General features: G+C 46.2%; 1 protein-coding gene across 2 annotated transcripts in view; it reads right to left on the reverse strand.

Annotated features, from left to right (window-relative positions):
- Positions 1 to 3322: 3322 nt before the first annotated feature.
- The window catches only part of IGSF11 (immunoglobulin superfamily member 11), a 104936-nt gene continuing 84620 nt past the window's right edge, over positions 3323 to 23638 (reverse strand). Inside the window, exons 2-7 of one of the 2 annotated variants that reach the window (XM_062632683.1) lie at positions 10649 to 10812; positions 9250 to 9457; positions 8353 to 8508; positions 7218 to 7340; positions 6836 to 6986; positions 3323 to 6154 (exon numbers count right to left, since the gene is read on the reverse strand). In XM_062632683.1, the coding sequence (XP_062488667.1) occupies positions 5704 to 6154; positions 6836 to 6986; positions 7218 to 7340; positions 8353 to 8508; positions 9250 to 9457; positions 10649 to 10812 (1253 nt within the window). In that variant the 3' untranslated portion in view covers positions 3323 to 5703. The remainder of the gene's footprint in view (positions 6155 to 6835; positions 6987 to 7217; positions 7341 to 8352; positions 8509 to 9249; positions 9458 to 10648; positions 10813 to 23638) is intronic. The other variant, XM_062632694.1, reaches the window with a different exon arrangement.

The following is a 23638-nucleotide window of genomic DNA, read 5'->3' on the forward strand; positions in this document are numbered from 1 at the left end:
AGGGCTGCTCTGAATCTCTTCTCTGCCCAACCTGTAGCTGTGCCTGGAATTGCTCCAACCCAGGTGTAGGACCTTGCACTTGTCATGGTTAAACCTCATGAGGTTGGCATCAGCCCACCTCACAAGCGTGTCGAGGTCCCTCTGGATGGCATTCCTTCCCTCCAGCGTATCAACCGAACCACACAGCTTGGTGTCATCGGCAAACTTGCTGAGGGCGCACTCAATCCCACTGTCCCTGTCAGCAACAAAGATGTTGAACAAGATCGGTCCCAACACCGATCCCTGAGGGACACCACTCGTTACTGGTCTCCAGCCGGGCATTGAGCCATTGACCACAACTCTTTGCGTGTGCCCATCCAGCCAGGTCTTTATCCACCGAGTGGTCCATCCATCACATTGATGTCTCTCCAATTTAGAGGCAAGGATGTCGTGTGGGACAGTGTCGAACGCTTTACACAAGTCCAGGTAGATGACATCAACTGCTCTACCCCTGTCCATCAGTTCTGTAGCCCCATCATAGAAGGCCACCAAATTGGTCAGGCAGGACTACCCCTTAGTGAAGCCATGCTGGCTGTCACCAAGCACCTTGTTGATTTTCATGTGCCTTAGCGTGCCTTCCAGGAGAATCTGCTCCAAGATTTTGCCAGGCACAGAGGTGAGACTGACTGGTCTGTAATTCACCGGGTCATCCATTTTTCCCTTCTTGAAAATGGGGGTTATATTTCCCTTTTTCCAGTCATCGGGAACTTCACCTGACTGCCACGATGTTTCAAATCTGATGGACAGTGGCTTAGCAACTTCATTCACCAGGATGGCCAGCAGCACTTGGAAAAAAGCACAGGGAGAATGGCAACTCAGTCATCAAGATACCTCATAACTCCTCTACTCCAGGTATCCCTTTAAGAGAGGCCAGATGAGTTAAAAGGACAGCCAGTTGAGTTTACTCTGGAGTTAACGTATGAAAGGGATCAGTTTCCTCAGTTTTTCCTGCCCTCTGCTTTAGAAATGTTCAAGACCCTCTTAAGAGGATCTGCTGAACCATTTTGGGTGCACTGGGTGTTGGCACACACATGCAACAGCTTTATCTACCTACAAGTCATCAGCACCATGGGTGGGAAGATCCTAGTTAGACACAGAAAGGTACTTGCGTGCCTAAAACGAATGCAGCTGGGACACAAGATGTTGCTTCCAAGAAAAATCCAATACCTTGGAAAACCTTACCAATAGGTTTGATGAAACCAGTGATTTATCATGAAAATTCCCCCATATCTTCCCTTTTAGGGGGGTGTAAAAAAAATCAGTTTAGTTGCCTCTGCTGAAATGGATCACCCAGTCACCTTGGTCTTGGGTGTCATCTGAGACTACCCTGACTTGAGGGACTCTTCATGAGAACCTAAATTGTGACATAAGGTGGACTGGTCTCCTGAGCATCCCAGGTCCTTATGGGAAGCCAGGTAGCCTGAGACAGGACACCATCTGTTAGACTGGCTTTCTCTGGAAACTCATCTGTGTTCTGGCAATAGTTTGATGAAGTTCATGTGTCTGGGTAATTTTATTCTTTTTTAGTTCAGATGAATCAGCAGACTTGAGTCCAAAATCCGTACAAGTTAAAAAAAAACCCTTCTGTCAGTCTACAGCTTCCAAATGTTTTCAACTGAGTTCTCATCTACACCAACCTCTAAAAAGATCTTGACTTCTAAAGCATGAAGCGTCCTCCCATTGTCATTTCTCTGCCCCAGTACTCAAATGCACAGTTAATCCTTCTGCTAGAACAAGTTCCCTTCTGATGTTCTTTGATGGAAGTTGATATAACCAGTAAGTACCAACATTTAAAATAACATAGGTGCCACCCACAGTGGTGGACAATCCCTGTTACATAGCTGGGATTGAAAGCTGTCCGCAAACTCAAGCACTTCAGTAGTGACTTCCACTGACAACCATAAAAGCTTGGGGCTTTGTTTGTTTTTAATGATAAATAGTCACTCTGGAGCACTATCGAGTCATCTAACTGTTATTATTTTTGGCTAGATATTTATGTTGCAGCAATGCCTCACTACATACAATTTGCAGGCTAAAACTCCAGCATCCTGGGTGCTGTACAAGCCTAGTAAACTATCCTGTCTCTTAGGAAATTCTCCTCTAGATCAATAGACAGAGCCATGCAAAAGAATGATGTAAGGGGCAAGCCATGACAAGGAATGAATAGGATAGCAGAACACTGACAGGGCTATCATGGGAATAAAATACAAAGATGCTATTAATGTCACATCAAGGTTGCACAACCAACAGATGAAAAATGAAACAATAAGATTCCTACAACTTCCCAAGAATGGCAATGCTGTCATCTCATTTACTGTAAGCCCTATAGCTGAAAGCACATTTACAGGGTATTTGAAACGAGGTGTTGAAAAATACCAAGGAATGAGAATATGATGCATGTGCAGCAGGACTGAATTATTACTGCTGGTTTATCTGTAGGTTTCTGGTTTTAATAACAATTCTCAGAATATCTGGGGGGGGGGGGGGGGGTGTTAATCTGGGGGGGTTTAGAGAAGAAACAAGGAAAATTAAACACAGAAAGAAAAATGTAAAATCTCTGGCAAAACATCAGGTTGCCCTAACTAATAATAACCTTCTGCTAGCAGCTATTGATATGGACTAAGAAGTGAGTGTCTCCCAGTGCCCTTATGCCTTGGAAGTGTGAATCATGGAATCTTTAGGGTTGGAAAGGATCTTAAGATCATCTAGTTCCAACCCCCCTACGGACAGGGACACCTCACACTAAACCATGTCACCCAAGATGCTCTGACTATGGGAATCAGCACTTTTGTTAGCTTCTTGACAGTTTCCCCCTAACAAAATTATTCAAAAGTCAAAGTCAGTGAGGACCATCCGGGTGACTGCCTTAGATTCTGAATCTGGGATGAACATGCCATGGTTCATATTGGAAACCTAATATATGAGCAAAGTTAGGCAATTTTAAAAGACATTTTCCCACATCACTCAAAGCAGCGAAGGATTTCCCCCCCCCAAAATGACGGAAAATTAAACTCACCTTTGTCTAAAGAAGTAGAGACCTTGCAAGCTTTGGAAAATGTACTTTCAAGGGCAATGTGTCAGTCTATTATGAATGAGAAAAACAAGACTACAGTACCAGGGTTCACTACCAGACTGGCTGACCTAAGAACAGGCAGCTCTTGGCTGCACGATCGCTGCTTACTGCCATTCGTATCAAGGATGAGTATTAACAGCCAAATGGATTGTAGTTACAGAATGAGGTAAAGGGGGTGGAAAAAGCAGCAGAAGGCAGTAAGAAATCCTTTTTTTTTATATGAATAAAGTTTTATTGAATTTTAGACAATTAGAAAGAACAAAGAAAGAGGAGCAAACAGTCTCATGGAGGGTAAGAACCAGAAGAGCTTTCCCAGTAGAGGAGGGGACCTGCTGAGGGCAGCGTTCCTGTAAATGTCACACAGGGGTTGTTACAACAGCAGAGAGAATGTGTCTGGGCTTTTCTTTGATTGTTTTCCTTTGTGTTTTCCCCTCCCACATTAAGGTTTCTAAAGCCACTCTTCTTCCCCCTTCAATCCTACCACCCAGCAGCAAAGTGAGCAGACAGGCAGGAAAGAGGACTGCTCTGGTAGAACGTGTGTAGACACACAGAGCAACCTCCTGCCTGCACTGCTGCAGGTGTTTGCACCCATTCTGGATGGAGTTGTGTTTTGGGGAAGGAAGGGAGGTTGGATTTCTCCCCCCTCCCCTTTTTCCTTTTGTTTTTGTTTTAAGCAAAGAAGGCACAAATTCTCAGCCAAGCTTCAAACCTAGTGCTGCCTGGGAGCCCCCAGCCTCCCAAAGAGCCAGTTTGTCCGTGTGGGAACCCAGCCCTCGCCTCTCCCCTCCTCTTCTTCAGAGTCTGTGCTTGCATTTGAAAGGTACTGCTGAGGCAGAGGGGCCTGCCCAAGGTTTGTGCACTGCTAGGGAAAGGGAAACCATGCCAGGACAAGGAAAGTGGGGATGAGGAGGAGTCTGCTGGCTTAAACAGACCCTTTATCCAATGTGAGAGCTACAGAAAGTCACCTGTGACTCCCCACATTGCTTTTCCAAGAGCAGACCTAGGATGGCTCTGGTGCTTTTGAAGGTGCCCACTGGCTTTACATGTGCAAGGGTTGGTGTTATGCAGGAGGGCTGAGACACCCATCCAGGCACGGTCCTTTTGAGCCAGTGCTCTCTAAGAGAGTAAGTCCCAGCCCTCCAAATGGCACCAGGTTCCTTCAGCAGCTTCAACTCTTGGCTTTTATTAAGGCTATTTAGTTGCAATAGAAAAAGGATAGGTGCCAGCCACAGTCACCTCCCTGCTCCGAGGAGATGGCAGAGCTACTGGCAGATGCCACCAGTACCCTGCCCCGGGACACTGAGGGAAGTAAGGGAGGCAGAGAGATAGTATGTGGGCTTCCACAGGGCTGCCCCCTCTGTTAAGCCCCTGCTTTCACTCTAAGGAGAGATGTGGAAACAAATCCTGCCAACCTCAGCGTCTGTGAAGTCTGTGCGCGTGGGAGAGCTGGAAGGAAAACTGTGATGCCTCCTTGTGAGGGCCCCAAGCACAAACACGCGCCCTGCAGGGGCAGCACTGCATAGGCTGGCTAAGGAAAACCCACCATGCAAATACCAAAGCTCTGGGATTTGAAGCCACTTGCTCCAAAGCAGAACAACCCAGGCACAGCAGATGCCTCTGGACCTGCCTTGCTGCTCTGCCACACCACCCTGCTCCTCTCTGCCTCCTGAATAACCCCAGCAACAACCAAAACCAAAACCAAAACCAAAAAGAAGCAAGCCCTACAGAAGCAGCAGTAGCAGAGATGCACCCTCACCCTGCACCGAGTGTCTCAGGGGAAGATGCTCGGACAGCTGCATCATCCACAGCCATGACCAACATGAACTCTGGTGGTACCTCAAGCCAGTGCAGGAAGAATATCCACCCTGAGGAGGACCCGTGTGTGTCTGTGTGGGTTTGTGTGCGTGCTGGGGTGGGGGAAGAACTGCAGAAAATAAATACAAATGTTCCCCAGTCAGTGCCTTCAGCCAGCCATCCCCTTGGCCAGGCAGGTGGCTGTGCCTTCATCTTGCCCCTCCAGCCTGGTCCATGCCTCCTGGCCCTGGTGTGCTGCCCTTCCTCATCCAACAGTGGGACTGGGGCCGTGGGGAGAGAGCTGGGGCTGCCATCTTGAGGCATACCCTGCCTCAGCACCTCTCCCTGCCCCGATGCAGGCTGTCGTCCTCTTGAAAATAAAACAGCAACAACAACGGAAAAAAAATAATATATATATATCTCCCCAAACCTCCCTGAAAGACCCAAATGGATGGAATCAATCCCTAGAGGGAAACAAAAGCAAAAGTCCCCCCAAAGTCAGGGCTGGGTGCACATCCCAGCCAGTGCTCAGCAGCTGGGGAGCACATCCCAACATCCCTGCTCCTCCGGCCTTGGCACATCTGCGGCATCCACCGGCACAAGGAGCTCCAATGTGGCACAGCCGAGGATGTCCCACTAGCCAGCAGCAGCCTCCGGAGGGGAGTGCAGGGCAAGAGGCAAGTGTGTGTGTGTGTGTGTCCCCTGCTACCTCGCTGCCTTTCAGGAAGGAGTAGGGTCTCTTTGCCCCCACCAGGTGGGAGAGGTCCCTTGCTTGGCTCTCAGCTGCCGGTACAGCCCTACACAAGGGAGCCAGCGCGGCTCTGAGCGGGCACCATGACGGGGACAGCCCCGATGCGCTCCAGCGTGGCTTGGCTGACAGCATAGGAGCGAGTGTGTGGCAGCCGTGGCTTCCTGCTGACTGAGCCATTGCTGCGCATCACCTCCTGAGGGGACGGTGCCGTGCTGGCCGTCACCACCAGCGTCTTAGGGGGAGCCGGGGATGGGTGGCCACCGTTGGCGTAGACGGGACGGGTGCTCGTGCTCCCTGAGCGGGAGAAAGGGGGCTGGTGGGTGTCATTGGCGTTGTTGAAGCGGGTGAAGGAGTCTGTGGCATGGTTGGCTTTGGGGTCGTTCCAGTAGCGGCTGTTGTAGGTGTTGGAGGAAGTGAGGGTGTCGTTCTCCGATGAGGATGCATCAGCGTGGAATGTCTTCGCAGTAGAGGAACATTTGGGCGGCAGGTCATCTTCCCTGTGAGGGAGAAGGCACATAGAGGATGCTGTCCCACTTGCCCAGCACCTCCCCACCACATCCTGCTGGGGTCAACACTGTCAATTCCAGGTGAAGGACAGTTCCAACATGAGCCGATATTGCTTTTTGGCCCATTTACTCACCCCTCTTTGCAGGACCCACCTCTTTGCACATTAATTCCTCTGTGTGCCTACCACTGAGGCAAACAACCCACACTTACGTGTCTAGGGGGGGGCAAAACCAGTGGCTGTATCAGCCACTAGTACTTCACAGGTAGTAAGTATGACTGTACGACCAGTACAATGAAACAGATTCTTAGCAGGGCTGCAGGTAGCCACCAGAGGGAAACACTGGGGCAGTAACACCAGAGAAGATCAAAGTTCTACCTCGGGTGCTTTTCAGCTATCACTGCCTGATGTTGTGGTTCTAGATCCCCAGCATGTCATTCTTCTACAGAGCTAACACTAAGTCAAAGCTCTCAATAAAGACAATATTGAAAACTACATCTGTGATTACCATTCTCCGTTTGCTCCCTTTATTTTCTGGACACACAAGGACATCTTCCCCTGACCCACTGGAACAAACCCAGGATTAGCAAGCATAAGTTCTGATTGACTTCCTATCTGCTACTTTTGCTAAGCAGTCAGAGATTCCCTGCCACCAGCTTTCCCTGCCTCTTACCTTATCTCATTGGGAATCTCCTCCTCCTCTTCTTCTTTGTGTTTATTTTTCCAGTAAAACAGTGCCACGGCCACCAACACAATGCAAACCACGAGCACAACAGCACCTGTGGCCACTGCTCCTGCAATCAGGCCTATACTTCGGGGATGGGCTGCAGGGATGATTGAACAGAGAATGGAGAAGAAATCAGGGCTTAGCTGTGGCCATCCATGAGCATTTGAAGCTACCATGGCTTGGAAGGGGAAAAAGGCAACATCCCCTTTCCAGGGCACAACAGTCTTCTGATAGAGAGGCATACGGAGGCTCACAGCAAACATGGTTACATGCTTTACTGTCACAAGGCAGAAGCAGGTAACCAAGCCTCCCTTGGCAAAATACTTACGTGCAATGACTTGCAGGTCCAGAAGGCAAGTGCTGGTTCCAATGGCATTTGAAGCCACACATTGGTAAAGACCTGAGGACACAGTGCTGATATTTCGGAGAGTGACAGTGCCCTGGACTTGGTCTAGTCAGAGAGAAAAGAAGGATTTAAATCCCTCCCCTCCTTGAGGAAAACCATGAAAAGGCACAGCCAGCAAATAGAGAGTTTTGATGTGAGAAATAAATCAGGAAACAAGCTTGAGATGGAAGCACTGTGTGTGTGTGCGTGTGTGTGCATGCACACACCACCCCTCCCAACCACAGGCAAGATTAGGTCTTAAGGAGCTTACACTAGATGTTTCTTTTTCTTCTTATAGCTGAATTTCTGCAAATGAAAGCTTGGGACTCTCAGCATTGTGTGAGAAAAAGGAGGAAGGAGGATATGTCCCATTACCTATACCCAGACTCATCTACCAAGGTCAGTCCTGCCCTGCAGAACCCCTGCCATGCCCATCCCTGGGCTTCCCACCTCATGCTCTGCCACTTTTCTTCTTTCCTGAATTATGTAAAATGAAAATGCTTGTGTATTCTTAAAATACAGAAAAATAAAGGGCAAAAGTACAGCTATCACTACTTGGTCAGGACACCTAGGCATAGAAATCTTATGGATGGGATTTGGAGCTGGGCAATACCCAGTCTGATCAGAGCCTTGCTTTTACATACGAATGAAAGGTAGCTATAGCAGAGAACAGGGATCTTGATGTGAGAAGCTCGGCAGTATTTTCTTGGGATGATTCTGCTTCCCTTCTCCCAGTTTCTAGTCTATGATCCTTTCATTTGGTTTAAAATGCAGGTGAGTCAGCAGCTGAGATCTCCAGCCACATGCCAACATCTGGCAACCATGTTGTCTCTCTCCCATTCAACCAGATCCTTGTTCCTCAAAGGGGAGCATGTTTCAGTATCAAAACCCCATGAAAGTTTAAGTGGCCACTGGAGGATACCTAGTCCACCATGGGCTCTAGGAATCTTTGTTCCAACAAAGTGACCATGCAAGTGGTGACAAACACTCAATGAGCCATGCCACCTCTGGCAGCTCAGAGAAAGGAAAGCCCAGGCTGTCACTTGGGAAATAAGAGGATAATCAACAGAATGAGCACCTTGTGTGGCAGTTGGGGGTAACTTGGGAACATTGTCCAGTTTCTCCCAGAGGTATGTTGGTCGGGGAATGCCTTCTTCCGAGCTGCAGGTCAGTGTGATATCGCTGCCCACGTCCAGGGACCCCTGGATTCTGCAAAGCGGGGCAGATGGAGGAACTGCGAGAGAAGAGGGGAGGGCGACAGCAGGTCAGGAAATACAACCAAACAGCGGAGTTCAGGCTCTTTCTGGGTATGGGCTACTGGGGAAAGCAAGGACACTGGCAAGAGCTGACAAGGGGAAAAGAGGGAGGTAGCAGACAAGTATCCCTTAGGATCTGCAGCGTGACAATTCACAAAGATTCCTAACCCACCGGCCTATCAAGTCTACAGACCACTGCTGACTTTCACAGGACTCAGTTATCTTAGATCCCTTCCTAGAGAAAAAGGTGAACATTTCTGTCTTTGTGACAGTAAGGGTGGTGAGAGCTAATAGAGGTTGCTGTGGTCGGGTTTTGCTTTCATATCCCTATAATGGCACATGCTCTGGGGTACTTAATATCCTAGGGATCATCCAGTATTAACTGCTTTCATGAAAAGGAAGCAAAGATCTCTAGTCATTCTCTTCTCCTCAAAACTCTTATGGTCCCTTCAGCTCTCCAGGATGCCCTCATACTTAATTCATGCTTCTTTGCAACTCCACAAAAGTTTTCTCTTCACCATATTTGAAACTCCATTACATATTACCTACATATGAAGACTGTGTGCCCTACAAACTCCTACAATACCATCCCTCACCACAGGATGCCAATGGGCTTCGATGTGTACGCTACCGTATTTCTCTGTTGTGATGCACTATCATGCACAGAGAATCCTTTGTCCCCCTTTCTCCCATCTTCCTCATAATACCAACAAACGCACCCAAGACAGTAAGTCCAATGACTCCAATATTCCTGACGCCTCGGTCTGGAAGATTGTTGACTAAGCACTGGTATGTGCCAGTATCCGATAGCTGAGTGTTGTTAATGAAGATCGAGGCACTGGTGGTTGGCATTGTCACAGCAAACCCCACTCGCCCATAGAATTGGGGTGCACCACCAAAGATCTGACCCCCTTGGTAGAGAATAACCTGGAAAAGAAAAGAGAGCTCAAACAAAACTGAGTAAGAAGAAAGAACAGCATGCAAAATGTGAGCTTCCAAAGCCAAATGGACCAGTTCCTTAAAGATCTCTAAATAACCAGACCTCAGTATATAGCTGTCCAAGGCAGACCCATCCTAGTAGAGGTGTTTTCACTAAAAGAACACACTCTGTAGCCTATTTTATGTCAATAAAGATGTTCACAAAGATAACAGAACAGATAGATACCCCGGTCTTCCATAGCTGGATTGGCAGCACCAGCCTGCTTCATATAATACTCATCACCCACTTGGATACAATCAATGTAGAGAAGCAGAGATTCTCTGCAGGTCAGTGAGTACTTTGCTGAGAAACACCTCCCCAGTGGACAGTATCATTTGGAGTCTCAGCCGGTAAGGTGCTGCCATGATTTCACACTTACTGCAGATCACTGGGATGAACTGAATGACAGGCAATGTAAACCCTGAACCTGCACAGCCTCTACCAGCCAGATGGCTTACATAGCTGTATGTATTCAGACCAAGTCCCTGAGGAGCAAGTACTCCTCAGTGCAGGTTCTCACAACCAAATACCAAATGTGATAAGGGCAGTGTGACCCAAGACAGATGCATTTCAGAGCAATAGCAATCTTCTGCTGTCAGAGTTTGTGGGCAAAAAACAGATCTCAGCTTATGATGCTTATGCCCACCACAACAGACTCTCGTTTGCAGATGAATGAGAATGGCACTTGCATAAGCAACTGACAGTTCAAAAGAAAAGAAGCAAAAGGGGAGAAGAGTCTATGGATTGTGTTATGGCATTTTACATAGATTTCACCCGTTTAAGTGTGAAGCTGCTTTTAGGTCATCCAAATCCAATATACAGTGCACCAAAACATGGATTACATCTCCTGTGCTCTTTTGAACAGAAAGGTCCAGGCAGCAACACAGTCCCACATACACCTGCCCCAAATGCACTTCCAGCCAAGGTGGCCAAGGACACAATGTGCATCAGTTAGCAAAGCACTGAAGAAAACAGATTCATGTAAGATCCAAGGGGCATGTTCAGCAATGAAGGGACAATGAAGTTCTGAGACAACCAGAGACTCAACATTGTAAAGCATCTACATCCAGATCAGCATGAAAAGGGTGAAGAAAAGGAAATCCCCAAAGAATTACATGTTTCAGTAACAAAGGACCTACCTGTTGAGGCTGGTTGGCGTTAGAAAGAGGAATGACCATCCAGATGACATTAAGGTTAGTGAGAGCAGCGTTAGTGGTGAAGGTGCAGGGCAATACTGCTGTCTGGCCTCGTGCAACCTGGATACTCCCTGAACTGACTGACACCTCCAGAGGACTCACCAGACCTGGAAAGAGAAGAACAATCACTTCAAGCATTTCCAGAGAACAACACCTAGTGCAAGCATTGCAAGTGGCCACATATATTTCCAGGTCATGACAGCAGCATCCTGGTTTTACACAGTTATACTTTACTGATTATTTCAGGATAAAAAGAATTCTATTCCTCCTTCAACAGATCAGGCTGCTCTCATGCAGATCCCTTCCACAGACATGTGCAGATAGGTGGCCCTTTTAAGTGAGAGCACTCTAGTTTCAGAGCCTCTGAAAACAATAGGTTTTGTTTTAGGAACAGGGAGAGCTGTAGGAGTAGCCAAGCTGTGCCTAAGAGATAACAAAGTATGGTTTTGAACCCATCAATCTTAATGATACCCAACATCACTGAAACAGAAAAGGAAACTGCACTCCACAAATTTTCACCAAGCAGTAAGAAGAGTTCTTCCCATGCTTCTATGTCCCACAAAGTCCTGCATAAGCAGAAACATTTTAGTGCCACTTTTAAAGAGTTAAAAATGTAAAACTCTTACAGACTAGGTATTATTATCTAGCTGCTGAAAAATAACTACTGATAATGAAGGATCTCATCAAATCTCATTTATTTCTCAGCATTTCCATCATTCAGTTATTTGCATTCCACACAGGCTAGACAAGGGCTCAAAGCCGGATAAGCCCCAGCTTCCTAGCACAGCAGCTAAAAGGCTGAAGGTTTTAGACTGCAAGTCACACAGGGAAATGCCTCCTACTGCCAATATCTCATCAAATGAAACTAACCAAGGATTAACCATCACCATTTTGAATACCACTAGAATCCTTTAACCCATTTTTCCCAAAAAAAAACCTCAAAATATTGACTCCAAAAATCATCTCTCTATGTGACAGCTCACCATCTTCTTGCTAAAAGTATGTCGGAGGCTGTTGGAGGAGAAGGTAAGGAGTTTTCAAGCTCTTAGGCAACATCAGAATATTGGTTGCACCTAGGTGTAGTCCATGGACCACCTTATTGTCTTGTTGACCCCAGGAAAGGCTGCCAGCAAAGCTTCTATTTTCTGCTAAGAGACACTGGTTTGCTGTAGGTGAAATGCTTCACAAGAATAAGCTTTTATCTGAACTATGAAGAAATAAAACAGGATGATTTCTGAGAATAAGGTGGGTCTTGTTCCACACACTCATCTTCTGTGGGATCCTTCCCAGCCTTCCTAATGGAGAGATGGGCTGCTCAAAGCCTGAAGGCACTGAGCTTCAGATGCTACAGGTCCAAAGTTTCTAGCATCTGAAGAGCCTATGATGACTGTCTGGGTTTGGACTGATTGCCCTGTAGCTGCAGTACCCCAGGTTGCTGCAAATCCTCAGCAACCTTTCTCCTCCATGTCTCCCTCCTCCAAAGCCTCAGGTAGTTCAGGGAAGCTCAGAAGTGCTTCAGAACACAGCTAGACAAAATGCTGTTTTAATGCCTCCAAGTCAAATTCATTACTTTCTTACTTTGCACGAAAAAAATACCCTGACTTTCCTCAGAGGCTTTGCACATGTTTAAAAGTATGGAACATTTTGGAAGGTCCTAGGGAAATAGTTCATCTCTGGTGCTAACATCTCAGAGAATTAGGTGCCTGGATGAGGAGCAGCAGCTGAGATCCATCAATCTCCTATGCAGGGCTGTCAGCAGCAAGTGGAAGTAAATCATTTGAAGAGCCAGTAATAAGCACCACCTTTATTACAAAGCATCTGCCTTCCAGTTGCCTTTGTGGTGAACAGACTGGGAATGGTTTTGGACTCCTCAATTGCTTGTGTCTGGCCAAGCAGTGGCAGTAGCCCAGAAGTGATCCATGTCAAGTCTGGAGGTGACACTTACTGAATATGACCCTGATGAGGGATCATCTTTTCTGCAGGCCTAGAGTTGAAGGCTACCGTGCCATGACTACTCATCCAGTCTAACATCATCCATGTGCTAAACAGTGTGCAGAGTTACAACAATTTGGACTTTTATTGGATTAACTTCTTGTTCCACCATGATGCAGAAAGCTTTTCTGCCATGTTCAGCATAGATTTAATAAGATGTTCTCCATGAGAGGAAAACCAGCTACTCATCTGATCTGGAACAGCAGCACGTATTCTTCAGCCCCATCCCTTATCCCCTCCAAGAAAACCCCACACATTCAAATTCTTGTCAGTCAGAAAAAGTAATGCTTAAGTGTGAGTATTCACTAATAGTAAATTCACTGAAAAAGGCAGAGTTTCCAGTTTGCATTGCAAGGTTAGTTACATCAATCACTCAGTCATCAAGCTGATGTGATTTTCACACCTTACCACAATCTTGCTACTCCTAATATTTACTATTAGTTGATTGCAAACATCCTGCAGAATAATAAAAACACTAAAATAGAACATGCATAATTTCTTCACTTTATAAATATCCTTTCAATACTTTTGGGAATTTCCCAATCTACTTATAAACACTTTATAAAAAGGAAAGAAATAGATACTATTCCCTTTGCTTTGCCAGTACCCAACTCCCACCCTGCAGCATCCCACAGCCCCATAATCCCCTTCCCCTTTCAAGGGACCACAGCATCCTTTTTAATTTGAATGCCATGAAGTGGTTTCAGGGGAGAAGAGGGTGCACTAAGGAAGAGCTGAGGTTCCTGTCCATTTGCCTTGCTAAAGGGAGCTGTTTTGAACCTGACATGCAAGATGAGCACCCCACACAGACCATGCTGTCCTGTCTCTGTCTTGTTAAACCAGCCGGCAAGCCAGCTCCTCAGACTTGCCTTTGCCTCATATATCCCAGGGCTTGTCAGCTGCTCTTTGGCCCTGGATGTGTACGAGGAAGGAGGCATTTAAAGGCAAAGACTCGTTTTGTTAAGCTAAGTGGCACCTGCAGGGCTACAGCTGAGGAAAACACACACAACCACTTCTGACAAGTAAGCTTAAACAAGGCAATAGGAGAGTCAGGAGACCAAAGGTAGGCAAAGTCCTCTTCCACAAGCATAAACAAGGGAATTAGGTGTGTTAGCACAGCACTGGGGGGCATCACTATAACACAACTCCTCTCTTAGGGAGACAGTTGAAAGACCAAAGACCAAAGACCAAAGATCAAATCCTCCTTAGAAACTACAGTGTCTTTCTTTGTCTCTCAGACTATGTATCTACATGACTGCATCCTTCCACACCAATACTCATGGCCCAAGACACAGGTGGATGCTCACAAAGACATATATGCTTATAAACCTGTATGCCCAGGAAGACACCTAGTAGGAAAACTCAACCAAACGATATATGTTTAAACATTCCAAAGTTAGGGGTTGCAAAAACATGGCTTTGCATTAATGCAAAAGGAGGGAGGCAGGGGAGAGAGGGAGGAAGAGATCTCAAATTTAGCATATCCACTGGGATGAGGATTTTTCAATGCAGCCTAAGGAATGAGGACTTGAATCCCCTTGGGTAAATATAAATGCAAATATAGACATATGAACACACATACAGCCAATCTACTAAGTAAAATTGCACATAAGAGGTCAGAAAAAACAGGTGAAGGATGTTTTAAAGGATCTCCTTTTGCAAGGGCACACAATTCAGATCTTTTCTAAGCATCCAAAGAAGTTTAATGACTTGTGAGAGACAAGCAGCATTGATCACGACAAATCATCTCTTAGAATTGGATTACAATGGCCATTACACCCTCTCTTGTATGTGCAGACTTCTCCTTACTCAGTAATTAAGCATCCCTGTAAGCAGCATGCCTAGAGGAAGAATAGGGTACGCCACTGTCAGCAGAAAGAGGAACGGACCCTTCCTGTACGTAGGACACTTTGATCTTAGCTTGATTCAGTAAAGGCTCTCTCCTTTGATCCTGATGCAGCAAGCTCCCATCGCTAATTAGAACAGATGCTCCACTTTTGTGTCCCCTATGTGGGACCCAGCCAGCAGAACAATGTTTTGGCTACAGAGGCTCTTTTAGAGTTCCTTCCTATTTCCAGGACCAAGTAATTATCTGGCAACAGATCACTCTGGTTTCATTTGTGATAGCTCACTGCTGGCTTTCCAAGTAAGCACACTTTGCTCCCTCCCCTAGCACCCATGAAGGAGTCTGTGTAGATAGTTCATACATCATGGCACAAGTGTGTAAGGCCCAGTCCCACAGCCAGCATTTGTCTCCCTGCTGGGCATGAGGAGGGGAAGGCAAGTGCTGCCACACGTTTACTAGCTGTCCTATAAGGGCTGCAAACCTGAGAGGCTTCAGAACACATGAGATGTGGTGAAGCTGAAAGACATGGGCACATCTTAGCACTGTGACTAAATTGACTGAAAATGTTCCCAGCTCCCACTCACTTCCAATCTCTCTGCTAGAGATTACCAGCAAGACCAGAAAATTACCTTGGCTGACAGTGGGGGAAATGAGGACTTCCACCACCACCACTTCACATCAACAGACCAGATTATAACATGAACAGCCAATGCACAATCACCAGTCCATGTCATCATGATGACAGGTAGTCACAGACCACGAGGACCTCAGTCTGAGCCTTCAGGAAGCACTGTGGTCACACTGTTGAAGTTGTGCAAAGGGCATGCCCTCCTCTACTGCTGGATCATCCCCAGCATTTGGTTGCCAGAAGCAACCATGCTCAGTGGGTTATCACTGGCTGGATTGCAGTATAGTGCGCAGAGAGGGTCTTTCCCCATCATCTTTAGTGTTGATCTCCCAGGACCACAGAAAAAAATGAGGTTTCTTTGGAGGATCATTCACACCATGAAAGTCAAACTCCAGCCTCACTTTCTTCTAGAGGACACTCTCGACTTTGCAAGTGTCCCCAAGAGCTCTTGGCAAGTCAGCAGCATTTGCACCTGCTAGCAGCAACCTCCTGATACTCAGTGGTGTGGAAAGCTGGGCTAGCATGACTTTGCATATGCAGAAGCCAGGGTACAGGTTCACTCTGCAGTGCTGGCAAACCAGGGAAGCAAATGACCAGGGGAAAAAGGTGTGAAAGGGATGAAAAAACTCAGCTGTGTGCATTCTGCATCTCTAGACCTCAAGGGAACACTCACAGAAATGTGTGTGGCTGGGGGGAAATGATAATAAAGCTTCAAGCTGTATCAGCTTGCATCTGAAACCCAGGGAATTGCTCCCCCATCCATCCTGGCGCAATTAGCTATCCTTTTGCCATGTGCTGGGGAAGATGCCTTTGGCAGTATGACATTTTGGGTCCCTTGTTAGAGAGGCAAAGATGAGGTCACTCAAAAGCTTCAAGAACAGGGTAGGAACATTGGTGTTCAACCTGGCAACAGAGGGAGAAACTGCAGAAAAGTCTTTTTCCTGAGATAAAAGGAAAACACAAGTCACTGTGCCTTTGTCCTGCCCCATATCTCTGAGTCTAGGACCAAAGCTGCCTTCTGTGCCAGAGAGGAGACATATCTCCCACCTCAAACAAGCCGAGGCATGTTGCCAACCCAACACACTGAAAGCAGCAAAACTCATATCCAGGAAGGAGTGACTCAGGTGGAAGAGACAGTAGGATGCAGGGAATACTTCTGCCACAGGACCTGCTAGTGCAGACACCATTCAAAGGCTCTTGAAGGAGCTGACTTGCAGTTGCAAGCACTGATAACAGTGAAGTTATCCAGCCTGATATGACAGCATCCAAACAGGCTGCTCCACAAGCTGCCTGAATACTGGTCTTGCCCATTCTCACAAGGAACTGCGTATCCTCCTGTCGTTCTAGATGTGTTATCCTTGCTAATTCAGAATCTAACCAAAAGCAGTATTCACCCAGCCTAGTACCTGGAGGCAGCTTGCAACAGACTCTACCCTGTTTGTAGGACCAACATCATCAAGCACAGGTCTGAATTAATGCCCAGCTGGGCTGAATTATTTCCAGTTCACTAAGGAAATCCTACCATGGGAAAAGCTTCCAGCCTCCAAATGCATTCTGCAGGGCAGGTATCTGGGACAGATGCACATTGTCATAGTAGACTGTAGCCCTGGGCCAATGTGCCCTAGTATAGACTTTCCTGGGGAGGATGCTTGGTAGAGACCTACTTGGAACAATTATGCTGGCAGCAATAGTGAGAAGAAGAAATGTTTCCACCACACTGTAGACCTTCTGCTAGCTCACAGCAAGGAGAAAGCAGACTTTGGTCCACACACATCTGGAGGGTGATTGCATCCATGCCCTAGCTTGTGGGCATCAGGTGAGCCTATTCCCTTTATTTGAACAGGGACAATATCCCAAAATAAGGCTTATGCTGGCTCTTTCTGGCTCACAGGTCTAGCAATGGGGTAGTAATCTGACAGTAAAATATCCAACTCTTTCCTTCCTATCCTTGCTGGCTCTGCAGGACAGGCTGGAACCAACAGTGTGAAAACTATCACACCTAGCATGGGTTTAGATCAAGATTTCCATAACACAGGTGTTAAACCTACACTGACACTAGTTTTTCCTCTGGGGTGTGTACATATTACTCTCTCTGTTAAACACAGGTCAAAAGCCAAGTTAACATCTAAGTACGTTTATCACTGCAGAAATCACCAGGCACAACTGGTGCTATCTAGTCATCTGTCCAGCATAAAACCTCCCAAGTAAATAGATCCACTTTCCCACAGTAAGAGCAATTCCAAGATTGCAGCCCACCCTGTGGGACATGTGGGACAGCAAACAATAATCCAGGGAGAGAAAACAACATCAGGGTCTTTAACTCAAGCCCTGCAGTGTTTGCTGCCAAGGAGCAGACCAGCTGATCAGGGACATTGGCTACCTGTAAATCTGTGCTGATCATACTGACCTTTCTGCCTTATCATTTATAACCTCATCTGAACTAGACAGAAAGCTAACAGTGAAGCTTCCTGCTGACCCACTCTGCCCCAGCCTCCACTGTTGGTCTGGTGAATAGCAGTCCCTACCACCCTTGCCATCCTCCCTTTCAGAAATAGGTCTTTCTCTGCAGACCAGCTGTGAGGAGGATTTCAAACAACTGTCTGATTGAGATGGCACGAAGCACATTTCCCTGTCACTGCTCTTCCCAACCTGCAGCCATAGGTGGGATGAAAACTGAACTTAAAGACCAAAAATAGGCAGGAAAGCTTTTGGCTATATGCACTTCAAGAATGGTGTCAGCTGCCTCCCGTTGATTCCTTCCTCATTTCTGGAAGAGATTCCCTGTGTCCTGCTGAGCAAGTCAATCACCTTCAGGAGGCCAGAGGGTCCTTGTTAGTATGGGATTTGCTCAGGTTTAGACCTCAAGGGTTTGATTTGCTGAACTGCTAAGCATTCAAAGCTGCTAGGAAAATCAAGAGGGGCTGTGCTCTCTCGTGTAGCAGGGTTCAGATGATATTAAGATATCTGTGTGACCTGAACGTGGCTCTTCCAACACATCTTAATCCTTGTGTTTAATTAGTCACAGTCTTCAAATGCAAAAGTGTTCGAGCAGCCTGCTAACAAGAGCACAAATCCGGTTTATAGATGCCATGGTGATAGCAGGGTTGGGGGCCCAATGACCCAAAATTCCTTTCCAGTTCTGGACTCCTGCTGTGCTCCCAGTACCATTTCCTGCTCTGTGCCTCTATCCAGCCTGTCTCAAGCTGCCTTCTTCGCATCTCCTGCTAGCTGGGATGGTTGCCTTGCATCTCTGCTGCCTTGGATGCAGTATGCATCCAAGTTAGAGATAAAAAAACAACTGCACTGTATTAGAGCAAGATTATAAAAATAGGAAGGAACATCAATAGGAAAAAAAAATAAATAGAATCTACAGTGACATTAGCTAGGATAAAACTAATCAATGGCCATGCTCTGGGGCATACATTAATCCCCTCTCCATGGTATGGTGTTGCACAATTAGGGACATTATGGAAAGTTTAACACTTCCCTCCGATGCATGCGGAATTGGCTGGAGACAGAGCCTGCTGTGATCTGAGCTGGCAGTCCTTGAGTTCACAGCATTTGCAGGAGAGTCAGGGAGCAGCTGCTCTACTGAGGTTGGGGAATTGTGTGCTTTGGCAGATGAGCAAGACCAGAGGGGACCAGGAACGTAAGTGCTCACTCATTGCTCCCTGAATTGAAAGAGTGGATGGGGATGTAAGCCTAATTTAGCCCTCTTTATAGAACCATTTGGTGTCAACTTTTCCCATTCCTGGCTGTGCCCAGCATCAGGCTCATCAGTGACTCATCCTCCCAGGACTCAGGTGGGCAAATCAGGAGGAGCATGCAATCTGTCTATAGAAGATGGCTGAAGGCCACAATGAGGCAGCATACCCAAGGTACAAACAGGGTACCCCTGTGTGCTTGCAACCGGAGTGCCGGTCATTTCTTTGCATCCTAAGGTCCTCCAGCGAGGCCTGAAACACTGTATTCAAAATCACAGGCAAGGAGGAAAGTGAAGGTTTAGCTGAGCTTAGAAAGGTACTTCCTTATTCTGTGTCTTCTACAAAGCTGAGACTGGCAAATACAGTCTTTCCTCTTTCACCCTTAGTGCTGTAATAGATCAGCTCTAGGGAATCCTGTTGCAGCTACTTAAGATGCTGTCATCCTCTGCTTTTTGTCTTGCCACTCAACACAAGGTCGTTGCCCCCAGACCAGCAAAAGCAGGAAGGAAGCTGTGCCTCCATCTCACAGCCAAGCATTGATAAGCATAACCTGTTGAGGAAAGTGTAAGGATGGGCTAACTTGTTTTGCTGTGAAAGAGGAAAACTGCATTGCAGACGCACAGTCCTGCTCTGCTCACTGCTACAGTGGAGGCATCATCCAACAGTAATGAACTTCTAGGGGTGGGAATGTTTTAAATGACCACAGACAACTTAGGAGGTTACTTTAGCTGAAGGGACTTGGGAATGAAAGCTTATCAAATGTTCATGGCAAGTACATTTAAGGTAGGAAGCTCGGCTTGGGTTTGCAAAAAGCCTGCAACAACATCTCGGAGCTACAGATTTTCCCATTATCTAGTTCAGATGCCAACATAAACCTCTCGCATCCCTCCTCTTAATTATCTGACTGCTTGTCAGTCACATCTGAAAGGAAAATGCACCTTTCACAGCAAAGATTGATATCTACGTTTCCTAAAAGAGGGAAAAGACATGGAGTTAACTGAGAGCTGCAAAGGCGCACGTTGCTCAGAGCAGGTTGCAAAACCTCACAGAAGTCAGCTTTTAACATTTGGGAACCACCACCATAGCCAGTCACTGTCTCTGAAAGCATCCTCAAGCATCCCCATGGGTATCTGTAACCATACCTGAGGCCTGCTGAACCAACATCACGCAAAGTACAGAATGAGGCTGCGTGGGATAAGAGCTGTGTGTAACTTGCTTACCCCAGAGCAGGAGACTAATTAGAGCTCTCCCTAAGACCTAAAGGGGAAAACAGGCTCAAGTTCCCTGCCACCCATCCCATTTGATTGCTAGTATCCTCCCAGCACAGCCCAGTCAGCAGAGATGTGTTTCAGTGTGGACCAGTGCCAAGTGCTGGCAACAGCATCTGACATTGCTGACAAAGCAAAGTTGCCTCCTTTGGGACAACAAGGCATCCACTGGTGCCTCTGCAAGAGAAATGGATCTGTTCCCAACACTAGGGAACAGCCAGGGTTAGGAAGCTGGAATTAGAACAGGTTGGCAAAGCTCTGCTAAGGCGCTCACTTCTATTTTCTGTTTGCTGAGCCATAAAATATACATTAACGGCCCAGCAGCTTTGTAAATGATTTATGGTCAAAAGAATAAATTTCTTCCTTCTCCTCTGGTTTAAAAAAAAAAAAAAAAAAAAAAGCAACATAGTGATAAACTGCTTAATAAGGGAAAACAACCTGAGGTTTAAATATGCTCAATGCTATATTGAGTGGGAAGGACAGAGGCAATATGGAATAAGATTAAAGCTGGTAGAGGGGAAGGCAGGATGGCTGGGTGAGCAGGCTGGAATGTATGATTTGTGTGTGGAAGGGAGAGGCAGGAGCGCTGGGTGCAGCTGGATGGGAAAAGAGGTGAGGATGGGGGAAGCAGAACTGGCTCATCAGTGACTTTTAACACTTCAACACAGAATGCATTGAAAGAGACATGGTCTGCATGTATCTCCACTTCGTGCCCCCATTACAGGAAAAAGGTCACTGAAACACAGGGTTCAAACTCACACCTGAGTGGCTTTCTCATCTATCCTGACACAACCATCATTAGTGCAAATAGTCTTGACCTACAGTTGAACTAATTTTACCCAAAGCATCAAGAGCTATGTTGATCCTCCCCCAAAAGGAGAAAGAGTAGAGGGTGATGGATAAAATAACAGCAGTGCTTGCCCTATGAGGCACAGCATGGGTGAAGATCCAGGGAAACTCTGCTGCATGGCTCCCTCCCTGCAGACACCAGTGGTATCCTCTGAGAACCTCAGGTGGCTTCTTGATGCTGCTGCACCTTCAAGAAATTATGAGGCAGCAAGAGAACAGGAACACGATGCATCTACCCACCCAGATGTTGATGAGATTCAAGGTGCACATATGACAGAAGCCCACTGAGGCCATGGGAGCTGGGACTTGGGTTAGGGAAGTGCAGGGGACCATGAACAGAAGGGCCTGGGTGTAGGAAATAAATCCTCACAAAATGGCCACACATCTCCAAGCCAAATGCAGGAGAGGTACACCAGTGCTTCTTGGGGTACCCACCTTAGCTGCCTTCACCCATTACCAGGATGCTCCAAGCACCATCATCACCCTGTGGTTGGTTATGATGGGCTGGGTCCCTCAACAAAGAGGTACCTAATGCAAACCAACATAAAATTACATAATTTTAAATCAAAGCAACCCCTGAGGAAAAAGAAATCAGCCATTTCTGAGAATTTTTCATTTATAGACTGATCCCATTCTCCTGGAAGTCAGAGAGGACTGTCACCAGAATGAGTCGTCAAGGGTCCGGTCCAGCAACCCACAACTTTCAGCTAAGGCAATACCAACAAGGTGCCTACCTGCTGTCCGCCCCAGCTTTGAGTCTCATAATTGAAATGCTCTATCTTAGGGAATTCACAAGTTTGGTGAAAGTAGAAGGATATATGGGAGATGTTCTTTGGTTTCCACCATGCCTTTGAGCTCCCATCAAAGTTTTCCTGCTGTGTGAGTCCTATTTCATCTATGCATGGCCAGCAGAGTGCCCACATAGATGGCCTGATTTGGCCATGGATACCCAGGCTGGTTTGGTATGCCCTAGCAATTCCACTAAAGGCAGTTAAGTCACTGGAAATGTACTTGATGTTTCAGAATTAAGCACATGCTTAAATATCCTGCCAAATTGGGGCTTAAAGCTCTAATCACATTTGCATCCATTTTGATAACAAAACTCCTGTGGCCCACTGATGTGACAGAGAGCCTTTAAGAGAGAACATGCATCTGAAGCTTCCCTGTCTCATACGTGATGTTCAAAACAAGCCTGATAAAAGCAGTCAAAGTCTCTAAAAGCAGTCAGGTTGAAACCAGCTTTCATAGGGATGTTCAAAGACATTAGACTTCCGTATCTTAAATTTTGTTAATCCCAAACTACTTTGGATTTAAAACTATTAAAATTATTAAAAACAAACAGAAAGCAAACAATCGAAGAAAGGCAGGGTCTTTTTTCATCTAAATTGAAAAGGTAGGAAAAGCCAATTTGTCTTCTGATCTGGCAAATGTCAGGTCAGTAATCGAATGTTTCAGATTATGAGTTGAGCTGTCTGAAAGAGGTTGTAAAAGGACAATTTTCCACCGGGAAAAAAAAAGAGAAAAGAGTTTTCATTAAAATCAAAATAGGTTGTAAGAATATTCTCTTTGATGACATTTTCAGTGAGTGAAGACAAAGTGAATTGCTTTGACTTTCCCATTTAATTATGGTAATATTGGCATACTTCAGTTCAATAAGGTAAAAGCACTTTATTTCAATCCATTTAAACTTTTGCCATATATTCAGCTATTACATAAATTCTGACTTTGCATAATTTTATTCAGTGCTGGTACAGTGTTATACACACACATCCTTGATATGCTGTGGCTTTGAACATCATGTGAACAGCATCTTTTCTCAATGGAAATTTCCCCTGATTTTTTGTTCCACTCACTGAAAAATATGGACTCTCACTGTGATGTGAGACAAAACAGAGAGGATACATTAGCACTTCCCTGGAATAGATGACCAGTTTGTTACCAGCTTTACCTACAAACAACTCCAGCTCAGTTGGAACTAGATGATCTTAAGGTCCTTTCCAAACTTAACACTTCTCTGATTCTGTGAATACTCAGAGTTCAGGAGCTATAGTTGTTTCCATGTGAAGTTTGGTCCGGCATCAGGCACAGACACGTCTACACATGAGCCACAGGAACACACTTATTTAAGCACTTTGCAGTCCTTTCCCTGAATGAGACTCTCTTCCTCTTCCCCATCCTCTCCAGCAATTTGGGATAATCATTCCTACATTGTATGGTGGAAATAGGACCAACAGATAAAACATGAGCAGTCAGATTACTGCAAACCTGCTGCCTGCCTACTCCATTCCCTTTTGGCATGTGGGTATGTGCCAGCACAGGGCGCAAAGGGAACAAGTTCTAATGCCGAGAGGTTTTCTCTGTTCACAGTGTACCGAGGGTTGAGCCATCTGTAGCTCTAAGCATCCAAGCTAAGGTCATTGTGTCTGTTTCATTCACAAATGCTGATCATCCTCACCTCCAGCTGGTGACAGACCTCTAGTTGGGTATCCAGCATCGTGCTGAAATACCCAAGTGCAGAAAGCTGCACATGTAGCTCTACAATATGCTAGCAGGTAAGGCACTGGGGCAATGCAGAGAGTCCCCATTTTGCAGTGAGAAAAACCAAAATGGAGAGAAGGTGTAACTCACCTGCACACCACACAGCAG

The sequence above is a fragment of the Pezoporus occidentalis genome, unplaced genomic scaffold (assembly GCF_034315485.1).
Source record: "Pezoporus occidentalis ecotype Australia unplaced genomic scaffold, CSIRO_AGI_Poc_V1 ctg111, whole genome shotgun sequence".
Taxonomy (NCBI): Eukaryota; Metazoa; Chordata; class Aves; order Psittaciformes; family Psittacidae; genus Pezoporus; species Pezoporus occidentalis.